Source organism: Callorhinchus milii, unplaced genomic scaffold (genome assembly GCF_018977255.1).
Source record: "Callorhinchus milii isolate IMCB2004 unplaced genomic scaffold, IMCB_Cmil_1.0 Scaffold7, whole genome shotgun sequence".
NCBI classification, from domain to species: Eukaryota; Metazoa; Chordata; class Chondrichthyes; order Chimaeriformes; family Callorhinchidae; genus Callorhinchus; species Callorhinchus milii.
This window is the reverse complement of record NW_024704748.1, coordinates 1,170,224-1,192,052: the sequence shown is the minus strand read 5'-3', so window position 1 is coordinate 1,192,052 and position 21,829 is coordinate 1,170,224. Positions and strand designations below refer to the sequence as shown.

Genomic DNA, 21,829 nt, shown 5'->3' with positions numbered 1-21,829 from the left:
GGGGAGGGAAATATCCCCTAAAAAGAAAAATGTGGTCATTTCAATCCACGACTGTTTGTGGGACGCTGCTGTGCACAATTGGCTGCAGCATTTTGCCCACAAATTTATAGTCAATTTACTTTAGAGTCTATTCTGTGAAGCGTTTTGAGACGTCGAGAAGATGTGAAAAAGCGCTATATCAAATTATTATTATTATTATTCTGTTGAAGCATTTTGAGATGCCTCGAAGACGTGTTAAAGCTCTGTATCAAATGCAAGGATTATTATTACATTATAATGCAGTGGAAGAACACATTTATTTATAAGCAGGACAACGCCGCTTACATTCCTATTGATGCTTAAATCATTCTCATGATAAATTGAACTGTTGAAGTAAGTAAAAAGGGTGGGAATTACAGCATTTCTAAATACAAGCCTTTCCTCGTCAAACAAAAGATTTGGTCACCCAACCCACGGCTGTTTGTGGGACGCTGCTGTGTGCAATTGGCTCCCGCGTTTCGCCCACAAGATGTACAGTCAGTTCACTTTACAGTATATTCTGTGAAGAGCTTTGAGACGTTTCAACGACGTGATAAGGCGCTATATCAAATTCAAGGATTATTATTATTTCATTATTATCTGTTGCTGGACAATTTGGTGAAACAGAAGTGGGGCTCAACCCACAATCATCTGACTCAGAGGCGAGAGTGCTATCAACTGAGCCGGGCTGATAGCATATAATTATCCCAGGGCACAATTAAGCAATGGAATGAGTTTAGAAATAGCGTAGTTTCCCCCCATTATTTTGGTCGGGGAAACATTCAAGCGAAGAACCATCAAGGCGCCACCAAAGAGGCAGTATCTGGCTAAAGGTGCAGAGCATTTTTCACAGAGGTTGTAGATTTGAGGAATTGTGCTGGGAGAAAGTCAAAATCATTAAAACAAAACATCACTTGCGAAAGGTGAAGTAAAATATTCTCTCGTCCCAATTAAACCAACCTCACCTCAGCAACGCGCAGAAAAAAAAAAATGTCAAATGCACCAGTAGCCCCCGAATGAATCTCGTAACAATTTGAAATTGCTGTTTCCTCAAATCATCATGTAGACTAGAGCTGCTGGCCTGAACACATTCATCTGCAGGGTGTACCTCGCTCTAACAGCCTGCTCTGAATATACAATTGGGATTCAGCCACGAAATACAGATCTGCAACAGCTGAGGCGATCGCAACGCAAGCACATTTCTTTTGGAATTGTACCAGAATTTATTCCAAAAATATTGCACTTCAGGGAGCTAAACTGTGTCAGCCTGGCTCAGTTGGTAACACTTATGTCTCTGAGTCAGAATGTTGTGGGTTCAAGCCCCACGTTATAATAATAATAATAATCCTTGCATTTGATATAGCGCTTTTCATCGGGAGGACGTCCCAAAGCGCTTCACGGAACACACTGTGAAGTGAATTGACTGTATTTGTGGGTGAACGCGGCAGCCAATTGCGCACAGCAATGTCCCACAAACAGTCGTAGATTGAAAATGACCAATTTATTATTGTTTTTTGAGGGATTATTATTAGGCGTGTAGAGTTGGCAATTTAACTCACAGTCTAGGCTAACAGCTTTCAGCCTCTCAGCCCCGAGGCTCTGGAACTCTATCCCCCAGTGCCTTCGCCGCCTCCTCCCTTTCCTCCTTCAAGGCCGGTCTCAAGACCTTTCTCTTTGACCGTGCCTTCAGCTCCCCTCTCGACTCTCTACCCGCTCCTCGCTCGCTCCCTCCCTTCCCTCCCCTCACTCTGAGCATTTCCCCTCTGCTCGGGTCCTGACCCAACTGTCCAGCGCCTTGAGACGTCCTCACGATGTGAAAGGCACTCTACAAATGCAATCTTGTTGTTGTTGTTGTTGACAGCCCAGTCCTGGAATAGTGTAGACTCGTCAGATCTGCCACCCTATTGCTGAGAAGTTCAACACCTGCTCAGCTAGACATTAAATAAGTTATAACAATAATCCTTTCATTTAATACAGTGCCTTATCACATTTCTGAGACGTCTCAAAGCACTTCACAGAGTACACTGTAAAGTGAATTGACTGCATATGTTGTGGGCGAAACGCGGCAGCCAATAGCGCACAGCAGCGTCCCACAAAGTCGTGGATTGAGTGACCTAACCATTTTTTTTTGGAGGGATTATTTCTCCCGGAAAAGCGATCCGCCAATCGATTAACAACTGGGTTCCTACTCACTGCTAGGTAAACAAGAGGTGTATCAGGTAAGGAAACTTGCCCAACGTTTCACCCTGCCTGGGAATGGTACCCAGGTCCTCTCGCTTCTGAGACGAGTGCTCTAACCACTGAATTACAGGTCTCTATGTTATGGGACAGGAGTTCCTCCTGGTGTGCTATCCAACCAATAAATTGGCTATTCACTTAATGGCTGATAGTTGGATCTTGATGTGTGCAAAATTACTTACATTTTTTTTAAGTCAGCTGGGTGTCTGACACACGCGGAAACCCATCCCCATGCATAAGAGTCTCCAAACCAAACTGAAAATTCCATGCATCCCACCAACACATGGAAATCCCAGAGATATATTGTTGGAAAGGAATGCGCTCTCTTTCTTCCTGGAGACACAATCCGGTTTACCTAATTCCAGAAAGTATTACGCACAGGTTGGCAAGAGCCAAGGCTTGGGGACCCCAGAGTGTGTGTTGGGGTAACTGCTGGAGTGTAACCCCCTAAACCCACAAAACTTGCCATTGATATGACTGACTGGCCAGCTTTCCCACTGCTTATCCAGCGAGGACCACCCTACCCATTAGGCCTTTGGCTGCAGGGTTCACAGGAGCTGAGGGGGAGGATTCCCTGTCCCCAGTGACTGGTCGGCCCTTCCAGGTCCGGCTGATGAGCCGGGCACGGCTGTGGTGCCATCAGCAGTGAGTGCCCTGGGATACTGCGGCCCCTCCTGGCTCAGGGGCAGGACTAGAGACCGTCACAGAGGGGGGGTTCGATTCCGACATTTTATTGTCAGGCATGTCACCTTGAAGTCAGTTTAGCTCCGAGGAGACCCCACTCACATCCCCCACCCCCTCCCCAACGAGGTCAGTCATTAGTTGTAAAATGGCTACTGCATTTGCCTATAAATCCACAATCACTGCACTTGACAGAATTACTTATGAAGCGTTTCATGATGTTTCAGTGTAATGGGGGCTGTATCAGATGCTAGCATTATTATTAATGTCATTGCCTTTCATAACATGTACCAAATTATAGCGAAACCATAGTTCTTCAGATCAAACACTAATTTGGCAGGACGTAAAGGAACATTCAAATAAATTAGCAATTGTACAGTGCCTTCCATGTTAAGGAATATCTTAAAATGCTTTGCAAATAGAATCGACACCAGCTGGGAAAGAGATTTATAGATGTTAACCAAAGACATAAATCGAAGAGATGTATTTCAAAGGACGCATCTCAGTAGATCCATGGACAAATCAAAGCAAGGCTGAAAGAAACCTCAGAGCAATGAGCCAGAGAGAAGATAACAGGCAGGGAAGAGAGGCCCAACAACTGAGGGATAACAACAACTTGCATTTACGTTTAAAATTATTATTATTTTTCATTTAAAATTATTTTTAACAGATAAATAAATAATAATAATTTGCTCACATAATTCACGACTGTTTGTGGGACGCTGCTGTGTGCAATTGACTGGTGCCTTTCGCCCACAAAGTGTACAGTCAGTTCACTTTACAATATATTCTGTGAAGCACTTTGAGATGTCTCAACGACGTGATGAGGTGCTGTATCAAACACAAGGATTATTACTATCTGTTGCTGGTCAATGTGGTGAGACAGAAGGTTTTGGGTGGATAGGCAAAGAGAGAACCTAACGAGCAGTTAGACTGAAGCATCAATCGGTCATTTGATGCAAGGGCTGGGACCCAGAAAATAACGCGCACACAGTTAAAATTCTACCGCGAGATAGAACCACAAGGCGCAAGTGGAAAAAAACAGGATCACCCAGGCATATAAACTCCCCGAGGCAATAAGAAAAACAACAAAATTAATTCAAAAGGAATTCTCAACCAAACGTTGCTCTCTGCCACATAGGAAACGCGTCAAAAACCAGGTCTAAAAACCACGGCTATCACAGCTAAACCCAATCCAACAACTCGTATTTATATGCGTCCTTCATAACACACACACTCCCTGCCCTCCAACACAAGTACTTAGTATTATTTAATTACAATAACATCTCAGAACACTTTGACAACAAGCTGCAACGGGAAGGGAGGGGGGGAAACTATAGACGTGATCGAAGAGGTAGCTTTTGAGACAAGAATTGAAGATTGAGGGAGGGGATGAAAGAGAGAGATGGAGGAAGGGAGTTCCAGAGACACCTAAACCTCAGGGAGTTGGCGACTGACTAGAACAATGTCACTGTAAAACAGGGTGCGATTTTTGTTTCAAAGCAAGGGTTAACATGGTAAAAGCAGGAAAGCAAATCACCAGAGAAAAGTGCACATGTACATTTAGTGTTTTACCCCCAACCTTCATGTGTTTTGTTGAATAACGAGCAACCTTTTCAAGCTCACTAAAAATATGCTGACCCTCCCTTTTTAACCCCCTAAATGATACCGTGAGCCGCACTTGGATGCAATCTTCTTATAAATGCAGGTTGTGTGTGTTTTTTTTTAAAGAAAGGCTGCATAGAAAATGTGCAATTTCATAAGTCAGTCGACGACGCATGGAAATGGCAAATTTAATACCTCCCTTTCTGTGGGGCGTGAGGTCAGGAAATTCACACAGCGTCAGATAATCTCCCGGAAATTTATTTTGAGAAGTTGTGGGTCTGTGCAAATGAAGGCTGGAGGAGAGACAGACTTACACAGTGATGGAGAGTGACAAAGAGTGATGGGAGTCGGGGCAGCCGGGGAAGATAAATGAGAGGTAGTGGGGAACAGATAGACTGAAGGCTAGAGGATGTGTAGGACAGAGACGGGAACATTGAATTGAGTTAAAAAATATATATATAACGAGGATATAACAGACAGTTTCTCAGCCAGCGAATATTGAAGGATACAGAGCAGCAAAGCGAGCGAATGGAATAAAAAGTGGAAAGTGGTCACTAGTCTGGAACCGGCACATTGATTTAACCTGACAGCTCAGCGACTATATAGCCAAACCATCCACTGTGGAAAGATCCCAGGTTTGTTTCTCTGCCCCTCCACTTGTGGTCGCAGTTGATCTCGAATTTCGGCCACAAAATGTACAGTTAATTCACTTTACAGGGTATCCTGTGAAGCGCTTTGAGGTGTTTTGAAGACGTGATAGGGAGCTGTATCAAATGCAAGGATTATTATTATGTTATTATTAATGGGGTGAGCAGCAGCGAGGAGAGAGAGAGATACAATTGAGCTCAGCGCTCCTGGGTCTCAGTAAATCCATCTCAGCTTCTCACCACTAACCCGCGATGCTCACTGCAAAGTGCGTTCAAGTCAGAAGAGACACCAGGGGCGGGGAGCCAACCTTTGTGGAACCATCTCCCTCAGGCAAAGAGGAGATCAGACATGGTGCCGGGGGACGGCGGTGGGAAAACTGCCAGAATGATCAACTCCAACAGAGAGATGGCACTCCAAATTATCCTTTTCCAAAAGAAACACAGACACACACTCACAGACAGACAGACACAGACAGACAGACAATGCAGGTGTAGGAAATGGCCCTGAGAAACAGCTGCTGGACCTACCCTGCTACCACGATCTCCAGATTCCCATCGTTGTCCACATCAGTGATGGCCACTCCATAGTTGAGTTGGGTCGGGTTGTTGTCATAGTCGGGGGGTAGCACAGTGTCAGTGATGGCTGTGAAGATTGGCTCTGTTCTCTGGGCGACCAGTGAGGGGAATATAACAGCCACAGATAAGATACAGGCGAACATCTCCATCTCTCTCTCTCTGTCTGTCTCTGGGTATCTTCAGGAGTTTGACTGACTGGTTTCTTCGGAGACAGCAAACGGCTGTAAAGAGGAAGGGGTGGAATAAGAGTTGCACCTGGAGCTGGAGAGAGAGAGGGGGAGAGGGGGAAGAGAGGAGAGGGGGAGAGAGGGGGTGTGAAGGGGGAAGAGAGAGGGGAGAGAGAGAGGGTGAGAGGGGGAAGAGAGAGGGAAAGAGGGAGGAAAGAGGGGAGAGAGGGGGATGAGAGAGGGAGAGAGGGAGGAAAGAGGGGAGAGAGGGAGGAAAGAGGGGAGAGAGGGGGAAGAGAGCGGGAGAGAGGGAGGAAAGAGGAGAGAAGGGGAAGAGAGAGGGAGGAAAGAGGGGGGGACGAGAGATGGAGAGAGGGAGGAAAGAGGCGAGAGAGAGAGTGAGAGGGGGGGACGAGGGAAGAGAGAGGGTGAGATGGAGGGAAGAGGGGAGAGAGAGGGGGTTAGAGAGAGAGAGAGAGAGACAGAGGGGGAGATGAGGACAGAGTGGGGGGTGAGAGCTGAGGTTTGTGACCAGTTTCCAGGGCAGTGCAGTCAGTCAGTCGCAGTTGATGCGGTGCAGTGATATCCCTCTGTGACTGTGAGCGAAGTCCCCACTTGACACGGATTTGCAATCGTGTAACAGAGAGAAAAAAAACCGCTTCAGCGCAAAAAAAAAAAGTGATTTAAAATAGCGACGCGATGAAGGCAAACGATGCTTTGCTTTTGGACGGAGTGGAGAGAGGAGTTACCTTCCCTCCCAGTCCGAAAACTGTAAATATTATTGTCGCACAGATATTAAATGAACAGCTCTCACTTTCAATAGGTTATATATGAAAGATGTACTGTGAAATATATAAATATTTACTCGGATGGGGGGGGATTTGCTCTAATATTTTCTAAACCTGGTCTTTTGACAGAATAAAATAATAACTCGTCCCTCGTCAACTTTTTTTTTCTCCCCCTCTCCCTCTCCCTCTCCCTCTCCACACACTGGAAAAACAAAACAAAAAGAAATCGTTCGCAAAAGCAGAAACATCTCCTGACGGTAGTGATAACGGTACAACTTGTAGCGTCCGAATCCCCTCCGGATGGTACCCAATCCGACCCCAGTTCAGGCTTTGCAGCGTTAACGGTGTCTTTTAGGGGTTAAAAAAAAATTGAAATGAGAAATAGTGTCTAAAGATGTTGGTTACTCACAGTGCAATGGGTTATTGGCCGCTGTTCTGGACCTTAGATCCCTTTGGGTGGACGGTGTTGTGGCAGTGAGTGGGACTGTGGTCCTCTGTCTGTATCCCCTCTCATCACTGTACCGTCTCGGCCGCTCCTGAGGGTTTATATAGATGTCGGTCGCCTTCTGCAGTGACTGGTGGTGATGAGCCAATCTCAGCCTCACAGCCCTCCCCGTTACAACACAGGGAGTGAAACCCAATGGCTGATCAGCCCGTGGGCTGTCCCCCCCCACCCCACCCCATCCACACACACCCCAACACCCCCTCCCCAACACCCTCTCCCAATACACCCTCTCCCAATACACCCTCTCCCAACACCCCCTCCCCAACACCCTCTCCCCAACACCCTCCCCAATACACCCTCCCCAATACACCCTCCCCAATACACCCTCTCCAACACCCTCTCCCAATACACCCTCTCCCAATACACCCTCTCCCAATACACCCTCTCCCAATACACCCTCTCCAACACCCTCCCCAATACCCTCTCCAACACCCTCCCCCAATACACCCTCTCCCAATACACCCTCTCCAACACCCTCCCCCAATACACCCTCTCCCAATACACCCTCTCCAACACCCTCCCCAATACACCCTCTCCAACATCCTCCCCAATACCCTCTCCAACACCCTCCCCCAATACACCCTCTCCCAATACACCCTCTCCAACACCCTCCCCAATACACCCTCTCCAACATCCTCCCCCAATACCCTCTCCAACACCCTCCCCCAATACACCCTCTCCCAATACACCCTCTCCAACTCCCTCCCCAATACACCCTCTCCAACATCCTCCCCAATACCCTCTCCAACACCCTCCCCCAATACACCCTCTCCCAATACACCCTCTCCAACACTCTCCCCAATACCTTCTCCAACACCCTCCCCCAACACCCTCTCCAACACCCTCTCCAATACCCTCCCCCAACACCCTCTCCAACACCCTCTCCCCAATACCCTCTCCCCAACACCCTCCCCAATACCCTCTCCAACACCCTCCCCAATACCTTCTCCAACACCCTCCCCAATACCTTCTCCAACACCCTCCCCCAACACCCTCTCCAACACCCTCTCCCCAACACCCTCTCCCCAACACCCTCTCCAACACCCTCTCCCCAACACCCTCCCCCAACACCCTCCATACAGGAACTCTCTCAAGTCAATAGAATTACACTCACAGAAACTCACTGGACCCTCTCTCTCTCGCCCCAGTGTATATTGTTGTTCCCATCGCTAACGCTGGTGCTCTCCACACACTGTGCCTGTGTGAGTAATCGTGTGTGTGAGTGCCTGTGTGCAATTGTGTGTGTGTGTGTGCCTGTGTGTGTGTGTGTAATTGTGTGTGTGTGCCTGTGTGTGTGTGTGTGTGTGTGTGTGTGCCTGTGTGTGTGTGTGTGTGTGTGTGTGGTGTGTGCCTGTGTGTGTGTGCCTGTGTGTGTGTGTGCCTGTGTGTGTGTGTGTGTGTGCGTGTGTAATTGTGTGTGTGTGCCTGTGTGTGTGTGTGTAATTGTGTGTGTGTGCCTGTGTGTGTGTGTGTGTGTGTAATTGTGTGTGTGTGTGTGTATGTGTGTGTAATTGTGTGTGTGTGTGTGTGTAATTCTGTGTGTGTGTGTGTGTGTGCCTGTGTGTGTGTGCCTGTGTGTGTGTGCCCGTGTGAGTGTGTGTTGGGGAGTGTTTTTAAATCAATCTTTTTTAAAAAATAAAGGAGCAAATGCTTCACTGAGGAAACGTTCAAGTATCTGGTGTCCAGGTTCTGTGGATAGGTATTGATATCAGATTGTGGCCATTCAGAGACTGCTGACAAGTCTTCGATATACATTTGACAAGTCTTTATGTTATGTCTCGAGTGGTGGGGCAATGTCGCACCTTATGACTTTGAGCTCACACAGGTAGTGACAGGGAGTGGGTCTATCTTGCCTTGATGGAGGTGCTTTCCTTCAGATGAGACAAAGCTCTTTGTGTGGATGTTAAAGATCATTGCACACAATTGGAAAAAGTTTCTCACGGTTTCCTGGCCAACAGTCTTCCAGTGAAGTTGTTGACAGATGCTCCCTGCCCTCCTGTTTATGGGATTTTGCTGTGTGCAAATTGGCTGCCGTGTACTCCTAAAAAGGATTTCCTGTGAAGCACTTTAAGAATTGTTGATGTTAATGGCACTCTCGAATGCTATCACTATTATTAACCTTCAAATGATAGACCGGTTAGAAGTGAGATCAGAAAACATTTATTCACGTGAAAGAGAACGTTGGACAGACTGCCCCTTCAGGGTATAGAGACAGAGGCAATTGGGAAATAATTAATACTCGGAATTAACAGATAATAAACCGGTAGGCTGGCTAGGCTGAATGGCTTCCTTTTGCTCTTATATTCCTATACTTACTCCACACATCCCTGTTTACCAGCAGTAAGTAGGAACCCGGTTGTTAGTCAATTGTGGATCGCTTTTCTAGAGGTAAAAATTGCTTCAAAAAAATAATTTGATGACTTCAATCCACATCTGTGGGACGCTGCTGTGTGCAATTGGCTGCCCACAAAACATACAATCAATTCACTTTACATTATATTCTGTGAAGCACTTGAGACTTCTGGAAGATGTGATAAGGCGCCATATCAAATGCAAGGATTATTATTGTTATTTGTATCCGTAGAAACAATACATTGTTTATTGCTTATACAGTTAACAAAATAAAAAGGTTCCACCTGGCTGAAGACTGATGTGACTCATTAACCTACCAATGCCATAGCCTTGGACTATTACCAGTGATGTATGGCTACATTGCTATGGAGGGTATACGTGTGTGTCCTGGTCAAGGACTGCAGCTTTCATTAACCATACCACAATCCGGGTAAGAAGATTACTCAATCCCCCTCCGCTTCTCAATGGTGCCTAATGTCACCTGTTTGGACATTTCCTCTTAACTGATACGGACCTTGGCGTTACTGTTGACCTCAACTCCCGAATGCCAGTGAAGGAGAAATAATGAGCCAGAGTTCTGCTCCAAAGGTGTCAAATTCATCCCAGCACTAGTCATAGAATCATAGAATAGCAGCACAGAGGAGACCATTCGTGACTGTGCCAGTTCTTTCAGAGAGCTATCCAATCAGTCCCACCCCCCCCCCCGTTCTCACCCCATAGCTATGCAAATGTGTACTTTTCAAGGGTCGATCCAATTCCCTTTTGTCTTTAGTTTTAAAACTTTATCGTAAAATTGAAGATGGTGCAGATTTGGGGAAAATTCATGAATTCAGTCTCGATTTGGAAGCTGGTTCTTTTCCATACTGTAGTAAATTGGTTTCCAAATTAAGGATCCACAATTCAGCACCATCTTAAACAACACCAGGTTGAATGAACAAGCAAGACAGGCCCTCGCTTTAACATGTCATCAGAAGAACAGCACTTCCAGCAATGTTTCACCTGTCCAGTACCGGATCATGTGTGTAGACTGTGAGCTTGAATAAAGAATTAAACCCAGAGGTGAGAGGACTGTGCTGCTGACTAAGCCTATTTGTTGTCAATATGACTCAGCGCTGGCAAATATATGCCAGAATGGCTTGTAATTCTTCTAAATTGAGTGCCTTCAGTGTTAATACAAGTTAGCATATTCTGAGAGAGTCTACATCCTGTTTCTATAGCAACCCACCTATCAATTGCTGAATTCAAGACAATTTTCTCTAATCTATTTATTAGCCTAATTCTTTTAAGCCACTATCTATATAATGTGTATATATTTAAAATACTTGACATTTTTTCCTCCAATGTTTCTCACCTCCTCTCCTGAAAGGTGTCAACTCCTATCTCCCTCCACTGGGTCGGTCTCTCCACCAATTAAAAATAATAATCCTTGCATTTGATATAGTGCTTTATCACTTCTTCAAGACCTTTCAGAGCACTTCACAGAATATACTGTAAAGTGAACTGACTGTATATTTTGTGGGTAAAATGCAGCCACCAATTGCGCACAGCAGCGTCCCACAAAATAAATTTTAAAACAATTATTACCCCTGTAAAAGTGGTCCGCCAATCGACTATTGCCAAAGTCAAGAGGGCAGGTGGCTAGGAATTCACCCTATGATTGGTCTTTAGTAATAGATAGAAAATGATGATGGTTCTTAACAGATTCTAACATATTCAATAGCACGAGGGATAATACATATGCATGATTGGATTTGATATATTGCTTTATCAGTAAATAATATTTCACCCACAAAATACAGTAGTCACTCCACTTTACAATATATTCTGTGAAGCGCTTTGAGATGTCTCTATGATAAGGCGCTGTATTAAATGCAAGAATTATTATTACCAAGATATCTAAAAGGGCTTAAATTTTATAAAAATCTGTGCTCCCTTAAATTTTACTGTAAAGTGTAGCGATTGTGCATTTGGAGGCAAACAAGGCAGCCAATTTTCGCACAGCAACATCCCACAAGCAGATATGAAGTGATGTTATCTGGGGGATTGTCATCCAGGACACCGGGTGAGAGAGAAGTATCATTCTCTTTTCGAATATTCCATGGGATCTTTAACGTCCACCTGAGATTTCAGTTTAGCGTTTCAACGGAAGGATAGCGTCTCTGAAAATACAGTTCTCCTCCAGCGCTGTACTGGAGTGTCTTTATTTGGAATCTATGATGAAACTGTATTTTTCATACCTTTGGGATAAAGATAATAGAGCCTTATTACATCGTTGAGACATCTCAAAGCGCTTCACAGAATATAGTGTAAAGTGAATTGATTGCATATTTTGTGGGAGAAACACAGCAGCCAATTGCGCACAGCAGCGTCCCACAACAGTCGTGAATTGAGTGACCAAATTATTATTTTTTTGAAGGGATCATTACCCCCAGAAAGTGATCTGCCAATCAACTAACAAATGGTCTCCTACTTACTGCAAGGTAAACAGAGGCGTGTGGAGTAAGGAAACTTGCCTGAGATTTCAAACCCGAGTCCTCTCACTTGCAAGGCGAGTGCTCTAACCACTACCCGACAGGACTCCACATACCCCTCACACCAGCAACGCTGGCAATTTACAGCAGCCACATAGGACACTCAATTTCTTATCAGGAAAACGAAAATCAGATTTCATTCCAGGCCACAATGTACTCCCGGGGAATCGGAGGCCAGAATTACATCTGGGTCTTTGTCTTAAGACTATTTTTGACAAAATTTATGACTGCGCAGAATTTTGGAAAAAGGCTTCAATTCACTCTCGATTTAGAAGGCAAATTGAGATCTGTGGAAAACAGCTTTCACATTAAGATGGGATTTAAGAATCTGTGCTACCTTAAATTTTAAGGCAATAGTCTTAAAGCCCTCCATTGCTTTGCTCCCCTACCTTTGTGACCTCCTAACCCCATATCAGCCTGTCCACTCCCTCTGCTCGGCAGATGCCGGCCTGCTCCAGATCCCCCATATTTCCCGCCCCAATGCCAGTGTGCATTCAGCATCTCTGCCCCCACACTCTGGAACTCTATCCCACAATCCCTCCCATCACCCTCTCCTCTTGCTTCCTTCAAGTTCCACCTAAAGACCTTCCTCTTCCACCGTGCCTTCAGCCACTGTCCCACCCCCCTGTCCCACCACGCCTCCTGACCCCAACCCCTACCTCGGGTCCAAAACCCCTGATTGTCCAGCAACCTGGGAGGTCTTTCCAATGTGAAGGGTACTATCCAAGGGTAATTTGTTGTTGTTGTTAGGACAGTGTTTTACATAACTGCGACCTCTTCTTCCCTCCTCTGCTATCAGTGTCTAACAGACTGCCAGTCACTATATGCCCTCTAGATGATAAACACAGCATTATAGATGTTTCTTCCATTCAAGTAAATTATGCTCATTACTAAGCATTTGTTGTAACCAATATTCCTCTTTGCTGATTGATTTCTCTGGACTGAAAGCTGTGCTGCTCTGGGTTGGAGACCTTGTGGACAGTAGTCAGTAATGGGGATAGGTATGGATTGAACTCACTATCTACGGATCCAATTTCTTTTTTTTAATTAAGCAGTAATGGACACAGTCACAAGCTGTCTTGATAGAGTGACGGGGAGGCCAAACCGTCAAAAGGACAAGACTGAAGGTCAACCCTGCCAGTCTCTTACTTTCTCCCTGGACATGGCAGAGCAGCGATCTCAGTCCTGTCCTCTCAAGATCACCAGAGAGGTTCAGATGAAGAGGATCCTTTGACCCAATTGATCTCATGCTTTCAGAACAGTGTCTTCCCATTACAACACCAAGATGATTCTTCAGCTTATATTCCAGCCTCGACCACCCTCTTGGGACATTCTCCAGTCTTGAATTCCCTCTATTTAAAGACATACTTTCCACAAGATCGGTTTGGATGAGGAAGGCCCTTCAGTGCACCCACCCTACTGTCCTCCAGCCCCCCACCCCCCATTACAACATCAAGCTGTTTTCTAAACGTCTAGTGTCCTAGCTTATACCACCTTTACTGACAACCTTTTCCAGTTGTTATTACTTTCTGAGTAAAGAAATACTTTCTGCTATCTGTCTTGAAGAGCTTATCCTTTAAGAGCTCCGAGACGCTACCCCGTGTAAAGGGTGCTATAAATGTTGTTGCTGTTCCATACTGCTCATCCCTCTAATACTGTCAATCCTCAACACTAGCCTTTGCATCCCTCTTTTTGGCCATTCTATGTTGCTGCAACCTTACCCAAAGCTGTGCAACTTGCTGTTGATTCATTATCTCAGTAGGTTTCAGCTTAACTCAGTCAGTGATGCCCTTATTTCTGGGTCAGAAAGCTGTGGGTTGAAGCTCCAGGTCAGGATTTTGATCTGACACTCCAGCTCAGCATTGGGGCAAGTAATATATTGTTGAACTTAGTCCTTCTGATGAGATGTAAAGTGTACCCCGGTCTGCAAGGGAGTCTGGCCGACAATCCTCCAAATTAATCAGTGAGTCTCATTGTAATTGTTTATGGGATCTTGCAGTGCGCAAACTGATTGCTGCATCTGCTTACAAACACAATCACTTCACTTGGCAGCAAATACTGTGACATGTTTTAAGGCATTTCGATGTCAGCATAGTGTTTAGAGCACTCGCCTCGCAAGCGAGAGGACCTAGGTTCGATTCCTGGGCAAGGTGAAACCTTAGGCAAGTTTCCTTACTCCACACGCCTCTGTTTACCTAGCAGTAAGTAGGAACCCGGTTGTTAGTCGATTGGTAGATCACTTTCCCCTGCTAATATTCCCTCAAAAACAAAATTGGTCACACAATCCCGACTGTTTGTGGGTTGCTGCTGTGCACAATCGGCTGCCGTGTTTCGGCCACAAAATACACAGTGAATTCACTTTACCATATATTCTGTGAAATGCTTAGAGAAGTCTCAAAGACGTGATAAGGTGCTTATGTTCTCCCGACGTGAAATGCGCTATACAAATGTAATTTTGTTGTTGTTGCATATCAAATGCAAGTATTATTATTACTATAGGCACTGTATGAAATGCAAAAATTATCATTATTACTTTCCTAGCAATTTCCAGTTTGAGATTCCAGATTTTCTCAGAAACCTTTGGTTCCTGAAAGTCAGTGAAGGATGAAAAAAAAAGCCTTTGTTTTGTTTTCCAGTATTTTCGCAGCACAGAGTACAAGTCAAACCTGGTCCATACAAGATTTTCTTACCCCCAGCAGAGGCTTCAACCACTGTGCTGTTGGAGGAGTCGACAAGGGATATTTTAAAAAGCAGAGCTATAGCTTATCTTGCCAAATAGCATCTGTTGCAACACAGAGAGTCCTACCTCCTGGACAGACCTTAGACTGAATATTTAGAACCGTGGATTCCTAGTCACTTCCAAAACATGTATAGCTTGCTGGGAAGCTCTCAAATATGGTGACTTTCTCCCCGTAAGGGCCCCTTGTGATATACGATCAGTGGTCAGTATTAGGAGCAAAATAGTCCATACCCGATTCTACAACGTTTCACACATGATGAGAGCTTCATGAAATCTCAGACCACACAGGTAGACAAGCCCCTTAATGAATAGGCTTTGCCGAGGATCCTTCTCAGGCTTGTGCCTCAGGCACCAGGAAGACAGGAATGATTCATAGCACGGCCAAAGCACTGTAGGACCCAACTTAAAATAACGATGACAGACAAAGGCAACCAGCCTGGATCTGGGAGACGTTAATCAACAACTGTTGCTTAGTTGCAACGTCATCTCAAACAACTCCTGCCCAACCGCCCCGCCCCGCATGAAAAAAAAACACATTAACTTTCGAGATTAATCCGAGTATGGTTTCCAAATCAGAAAGCCTTCTGCTCCAGAAATTAGGGTAATTCATGCTTTCTCAAACTGCTAACAGCAGGGATCCAGTGGGACCTATTAACAACTGAATCCATTTGTTAGGAAACAATGTTCAATCTATCGCAGTGTGAAGCAAATTTGTGACAGGATTTTAATGTGGGAGGGGGCAGAAGGGGGGAACTGGCTACATTAACCCCTCATACATGCGTTCTATGCAAACTCCCTGCTTGTCGGCCTCGCCAACTCCTCCCTCCATATGCTGCAGATTATCCAGAACTCTGCAGCCCATGTCCTCTCCCGCACCAGGCTCCGTAACCCTATCACCCCCATCCTCACCCGACTCCCCTGGCTTCCCATCACACAGAGGATACAGTTCAAGATCCTGGTCCTCACCTTCAAAGCCCTCCACGGTATTGCTCCCCCCGACCTCTGCGACCTCCTAACCCTTGTTCACCCTGTTTGCTCCCTCCGCTCAGCAGGCTCTGGCTTGCTTCACATCCCCCACCTCGCTCGCCCCACTATTGGCGGGCGGGCCTTCTGCCACTCTGCCCCCACTCCATCCCGCAGACCCTCCGTCTCGCCCCCTCCAAGCCCCATCTCAAGACCCACCTCAAGACCCTCCTCTTCGACCGTGCTTGCGATCTCCATGCTTCCCCCCCGCCCTCTCCCACACCGACCCCCAGCTCGGGTCCGTAACTCTGTCTGTCCAGCGCCTTGGGACATCCTCCTGATGTGAAAAGCGCTATACAAATGTAATGTTGTTGTTAACAACCATTTGATCCAAAATCCAAACTCGTCAGCTTGATGGCTCAATTGGTAATTACAGTAGAACCGTAGAATTATTCAGCACAGAAGGAGGGCATTCGGTCCATCGTGCCAGTGCCGGCTCTTTGAAAGAGCTATCCAAATTAATCCCGCTCTCTCACTTGTGGGACAGAAGTTTGTGGGTTCAAACCCTATGTAAAGGGTGAGATTCCAGTACAGTGCAAAAGCACCTCATTGCCATTGGGGTAAGATGTTAAACCGAGGTCCTGTTCAATTGGATGTTAAAACATTTTGTGACAGTAATAATGAAATATCTTTCAAATCGGGAGGACATCTTAAAGCGCTCCATAGAATTTACTGCAAAGTGTAGTGACTGTCTACTTTATAGGCGAACATGGCGGCCAGTTTGCACATCGCAATGTCGCACAAAGAGCAAAGAAGTGATTGATCAATTTTATCTGGCATGATTATTTATACTGCAGTGCCATGAGATCTTTAACGTCCACCTGAACAGGCAAAAGGAAGTTTAATGTCTCATCCAAAGAACAATTTTCCAAAAATGTAGCTCTTCAGTACTGTATGGAAATGAGTTCAACGTTGCAATGTGGGGCTTGAACCCACAACCTTCTGCTATCAACTGAGCCAGACTGACACCTAACACTAATTGAAAAGAGGTCTCCCAGGGTCCTGGCTGATAATAATCTTTCAGAAAAATGATCACTCACTTCATGGCAACTTGTGATGATCTTGCCTTGCACAAAACGGCTGCTGTACCTGCCTATAAATTCACAGTCACTACATTTAACAGTAATTACTTGTGAAGCTCTTTGAAATATTGCAATGAAGTAGGCGCTGCATTGAATGGGAGGCTGATTATAAACTGCAGAAGAATAGAAAATGGTCAAGAATCAGCTGCACAGCTTCTCATTGCCTCCAGCTTCGTTTCCCCCCAAATTGTTTATATCTCTACAACCTAATTTAGCCGATTGTTCCACAACATCTTTCACTCCTTAAATAAAAAGATTGGTGCTCACACACGATAATAATCCTTGCATTTGATACCGCGCCTTATCATGTCGTTAAGACATCTCAAAGTGCTTCGCAGAATATATTGTAAAGAGTAGTGATGTTTTGTGGGTGAAACAAAGCTGCTAATTGTGCACAACAATGTCCCACAGTTGTGAACTGAAAGACCATTTTTTACTTTGGGGTGGAGGGAATAATACCTCTTATAAATCAGTGGAGTCCTGTAGCTCAGTGGTTAGAGCGAGAGACCTGCGTTTGAATCCCGGGCAGGGCAAAACGTTGGGCAAGTTTCCTTACTCCACACATCTCTGCTTACGAAGGAACCTGAGTAGCGTGCAGTAAGTAGGAACCTGGTCGTAGGTTGATTGGCCGATCACTTTTCCGGGGGGAATAATTCCTTAAAAAAAAATGTCACTCAATCCACGACTGTTTGTGAGACGCTGCTGTGCACAATTGGCTGCCACGTTTAGCCCACAAAATATACAGTCAATTCACTTTACGTACATTCTGTAAAACGCTTTGAGACATCTCAAAGACGTGATAAGGCGCCGTATTAAGTGCAAGGATTATTATTAATTTATTTACCTTTGTTCTACATTCCTAGTCTAAGATGCAAATCCCCAGCTATTTGTGAAACAATCAATTGAAGGGGATGAGAGGCAGACTCATGCATGAATTTTAAATTTTTTGTAAACTTTGATTCGCAATAAATTCCGGTTCTGCACATTCCTGTGTCCTACAGTCTACAGTCATATTCCGGGTCTGTCACAGTGATGTACCCCTCCCTCAACGCTGTTTCTTTCTCGTCCTTCTTCCAAGCCCAAATCCTTTTACACTACTGCTCATTCTCATCACTGTTCTCTGCATCAGCTCCAAATCCTAGATTCCTTATGCTTTCCAGTGTCCAGCACAGGTATCTGTTGTGGATGCATATCTTTATGCTGTATAGCCTTCCTTTGGATGAGTCGTTAAATCGAGGTCCCGTGGATGTTAAAGATCCCATGGACTATTCGAAAAGAGAAGGGGGTTTCTCTCTCCTGATGTCCTGGCCAACAATTCCCCCAAATATAATTGGTCACTTACTACATGGCTTTTTGTGGGACGCTGCTGTGTCACTCCACTTTACAGCATATTCTGTGAAGCGCTTTGAGACGTCTCAGTGACATGAAAAGGTACCATATCAAATGCAAGGATTATTATTATCCCGGACTCACATGCCGTACAATTCTTGTGTGCATCTCAGTATAGCTCCCGCAGATGTGTACTCTACTGTTATAAGGTATAAACCCCGGGAAATTGTGTACTCTTTCTCTGGTGTGTATCTCAGTATAACCCTCGGACAATGCTTTGGCTATTTATCTGCGTTATTATTCTGTTTGTCTTTTTAATTCTGTGCCATATTATCCAGGTATTGAAAGATATTGATATCTGCCAATCCCATCCTTTTCACTGTTCTTTTACATTGCACATTTTTTTGAGTGATGTGCAATATTTTACATTTATTGGTATTGAAATCGATTTGCTGCTCTTCCGGCTAATTATAGAACATTCCTAGAAACGTATGTAACTCCTTTACTAGTTCCTGTGACTAGAGCGGGGTGGGTAATGTCCAGAATTCATACTTCTATTACCTATTCCGTATGGAGAGCAGACAAGTGTGAACGTCAGGCTGGGGCTAGAACTAGCTTAGCCTGAAATTCTCCCCTTTTAATCGAACAGTCTGCTGTTCCCACTGTCTAGCTTCCTGCACAAAGAATACTCAATAATAGTTTTCTTTTCAATAAAATATAAGCTTTAGCTCTCTCAGTTTGAAAGGCCGGGGTTGTGACAATAATTTATAAACTGGCCTTAAAAAAAAATTGACTGCTTCCTCCCGATTGCTGAGAGGAACTTGATCATTTATAGTAATAATAATAATCGTTGCATTTGACATAGTGCCTTATATCTTTGAGATGTCTCAAAGTGCTTCACAGAATATACTGTAAAGTGAATTGACTGTATTTTGGAGGTGAAATGCAGCAGCCAATTAGCCAATCTTTTATTTTGTGGTGGGGGGCATAATATCTCTTATAAATTTAAGGAGTCCTGTAACTCAGTGGTTAGAGCACTCGCCTCGCAAGCGAGAGACCTGCATTTGATTCCCGGGTAGAGCGAAACGTTGGGCAAGTTTCCTTACTCCACACATCGCTGTTTACCTTAAGCGTAAGTAGGAACTTGGTTGTCAGTCGATTGGCAGATCGCTTTCCCAGGGGTAATAATTCCTTTAAAAAATGAATCACTCAATCCACGACTGTTTGTGGGACGCTGCTGTGCACAATTGGCTGCTGCGTTTCCCCCATAAAATATACAGTCAATTCGCTTATAGTATATTCTGTGAAACGCTTTGAGACGTCTCAAAGACGTGATAAGGTGCTATATCAAATGCAAGTTATTAGATTATTATTAAACAGAGGTCTTGTTTGCCCATTCAGGGAGACATTAGTGATTCCTAGACAATATTGGAAAAGAGAAGAGATTTTCTACTGGAGTCCAGGAGAATAATCCTCTGGATACAGTAAATTAGTAATTCACTTCATGGCTCTTTGTGAGGTCTGCTGATTGCAAATTGCTTGCTGCATTTGTCTACAAACATACAGTCACTACACTTGAACAGCAATTACTAGTAAAAGGCTTTTGAGACATTTGGATGTTACAGGAGCAAGGATTCTTAATAAGGCCCTATATGAAATGCAAGGATTATTATCATTACTATAACATTTTCAGTGTTAATCATACTTTGCAACTAAGATGTGTGACATGTAGCATTTGTAATTTCGGAGCCCGCCATTGATTTTCATCCATCAATTATTAATACCGATAAAACGCGATACTTCCACAGTCAAACTATGACTTATTCATAATGTCACAACACATGTCCTGTGGTCACTGTGATTGGCGCCAATCTGAGTGCTCAGATCAGGACGTGGGCAGGGAGTCTCCAGAAGTGTGGCTGTGCACAGTCAGCATAACAGCAGGACCCAGTCCAGTGGAACGAACCCAGGACGTGTGAGCGAGTGTCTGAGCAACGACTCCCAAGGATACAATAACAATAATCCTTGTGTTTTTCTGAAAAATATGATTTCCCCTACAAAATACAGTCACTCCTACCTTGCAGTATAGTCTGCAAAGTGCTTTGATATGTCTGGAAAGTGCTATATCAAAAGCAAGGATTATTATTATTGCATTTGAATCGCAGTTTGAACATCTTAAAGTGCTGTACAGATAATTGCTGTCAAGTGACTGTTTAATTTTAGGCAAAAGTAGCAGCTAACTTACACACAGCAAGGACTCGTAAACAGCCAAGAGGCAGATAACCAATTAATTGTTGGCCAGAACTGCAGGAGAAATTCTCTTCTCTTTTAATAATAATAATAATAATAATAATCCTTGCATTTGATATAGCGCTTTTCATGTCGGGAGGACGTCCCAAAGCGCTTCACAGAACACACTGTAAAGTGAATTGACTGTATATTTGTGGGCGATCGCGGCAGCCAATTGCGCACCGCAATGTCCCACAAACAGTCGTAGATTGAAAATGACCAATTTATTATTGTTTTGTTTTTTTGGAGGGTTTATTATTAGGCTCTGTGTGGAGTAAGGAAACTTGCCCAAGGTTTCGCCCTCTGCCTGGAATTGAACTCAGGTCTCTCGCTTGCAAAGCGAGTGCTCTAACCACTGAGCTACAGGACTCCACTTTTTTAATAGTGTCTCAACATTAGGCAGAAGCGATCTCAGTTTAACACTCATCTGCCAATGCTGTGCTCCCATCCACTCAACCAGCACTATGCTCAAGTATCAGTTCGATTGTGGGTTCAAAGTCCCAATGTTGGGCTTCAATACAATTTTGTGACCGAGACATTAAAGCGAGACTGACTGAACCAGCTGTCCATTTGTGCCACACAGAATTCAAATCATTGAGTCCTAAATCAATAATAGTAATCCTTGCATTTGATATAGAGCCTTATATATAACATCCAAATGTTGACTAACAACCAGGTTCCTACTTACTGCCAGGTAAACGGAGGCGTGTGAAGTAATGAAACTTGGCCAACGTTTCGTCCTGCCCAGGAATCCACCCAGGTCCTCTCGCTTGTGAGTCAAGTGCTCTAACCACTGACCTACAGGACTCTACAATCTGAAGTTCAGAAGAGTGGCACTGGAAGCATTAAGCTCTCTCTGTTTCAGGTGTTGATCGATCTGCTGCATGCAACTCTAGCACTTTCTATTTTTAATTCACGTGGACCTGTTCTGATAATATCACACGCCATGACAGGGTGTAATCTCAGTGGAACCACAAGATTGAATTGCTCGCTTACAGCTACTGCCAGTCATTTGTTAATCTCTAGAACATACAGGACCTGTGTTTCATTTTCAAAATGTGTTGTTATTTTCCTTGTGATGTGCATGATTATCACATCGGAATTGCCAAGGCAACAGTGACGTAAGACCTGAGGGTACGTAATGTGAACAAAAAATGAGAATTCTAGCATCAAGAAAGGTCATTAGGACAGTGATGGATCTCAATACCAGATACAATATCTGCTTTCTCTCCTCACCACTCAGTCACTCTCCCTCCAA

The 21,829-nt window shown here is 44.6% G+C and overlaps 1 protein-coding gene across 1 annotated transcript in view; it reads right to left on the bottom strand.

The window, feature by feature from the left end:
* LOC103190102 (cartilage acidic protein 1) overlaps window positions 1–21,287 on the bottom strand; it is a 93,078-nt gene extending 71,791 nt beyond the window's left edge. The window contains exons 1-3 of the mRNA XM_042336825.1: window positions 21,260–21,287; window positions 7,130–7,256; window positions 5,718–5,986 (exon numbers count right to left, since the gene is read on the bottom strand). Of these exons, the coding sequence (XP_042192759.1) occupies window positions 5,718–5,914 (197 nt within the window). The 5' untranslated portion in view covers window positions 5,915–5,986; window positions 7,130–7,256; window positions 21,260–21,287. The remainder of the gene's footprint in view (window positions 1–5,717; window positions 5,987–7,129; window positions 7,257–21,259) is intronic.
* Window positions 21,288–21,829: the final 542 nt, after the last annotated feature.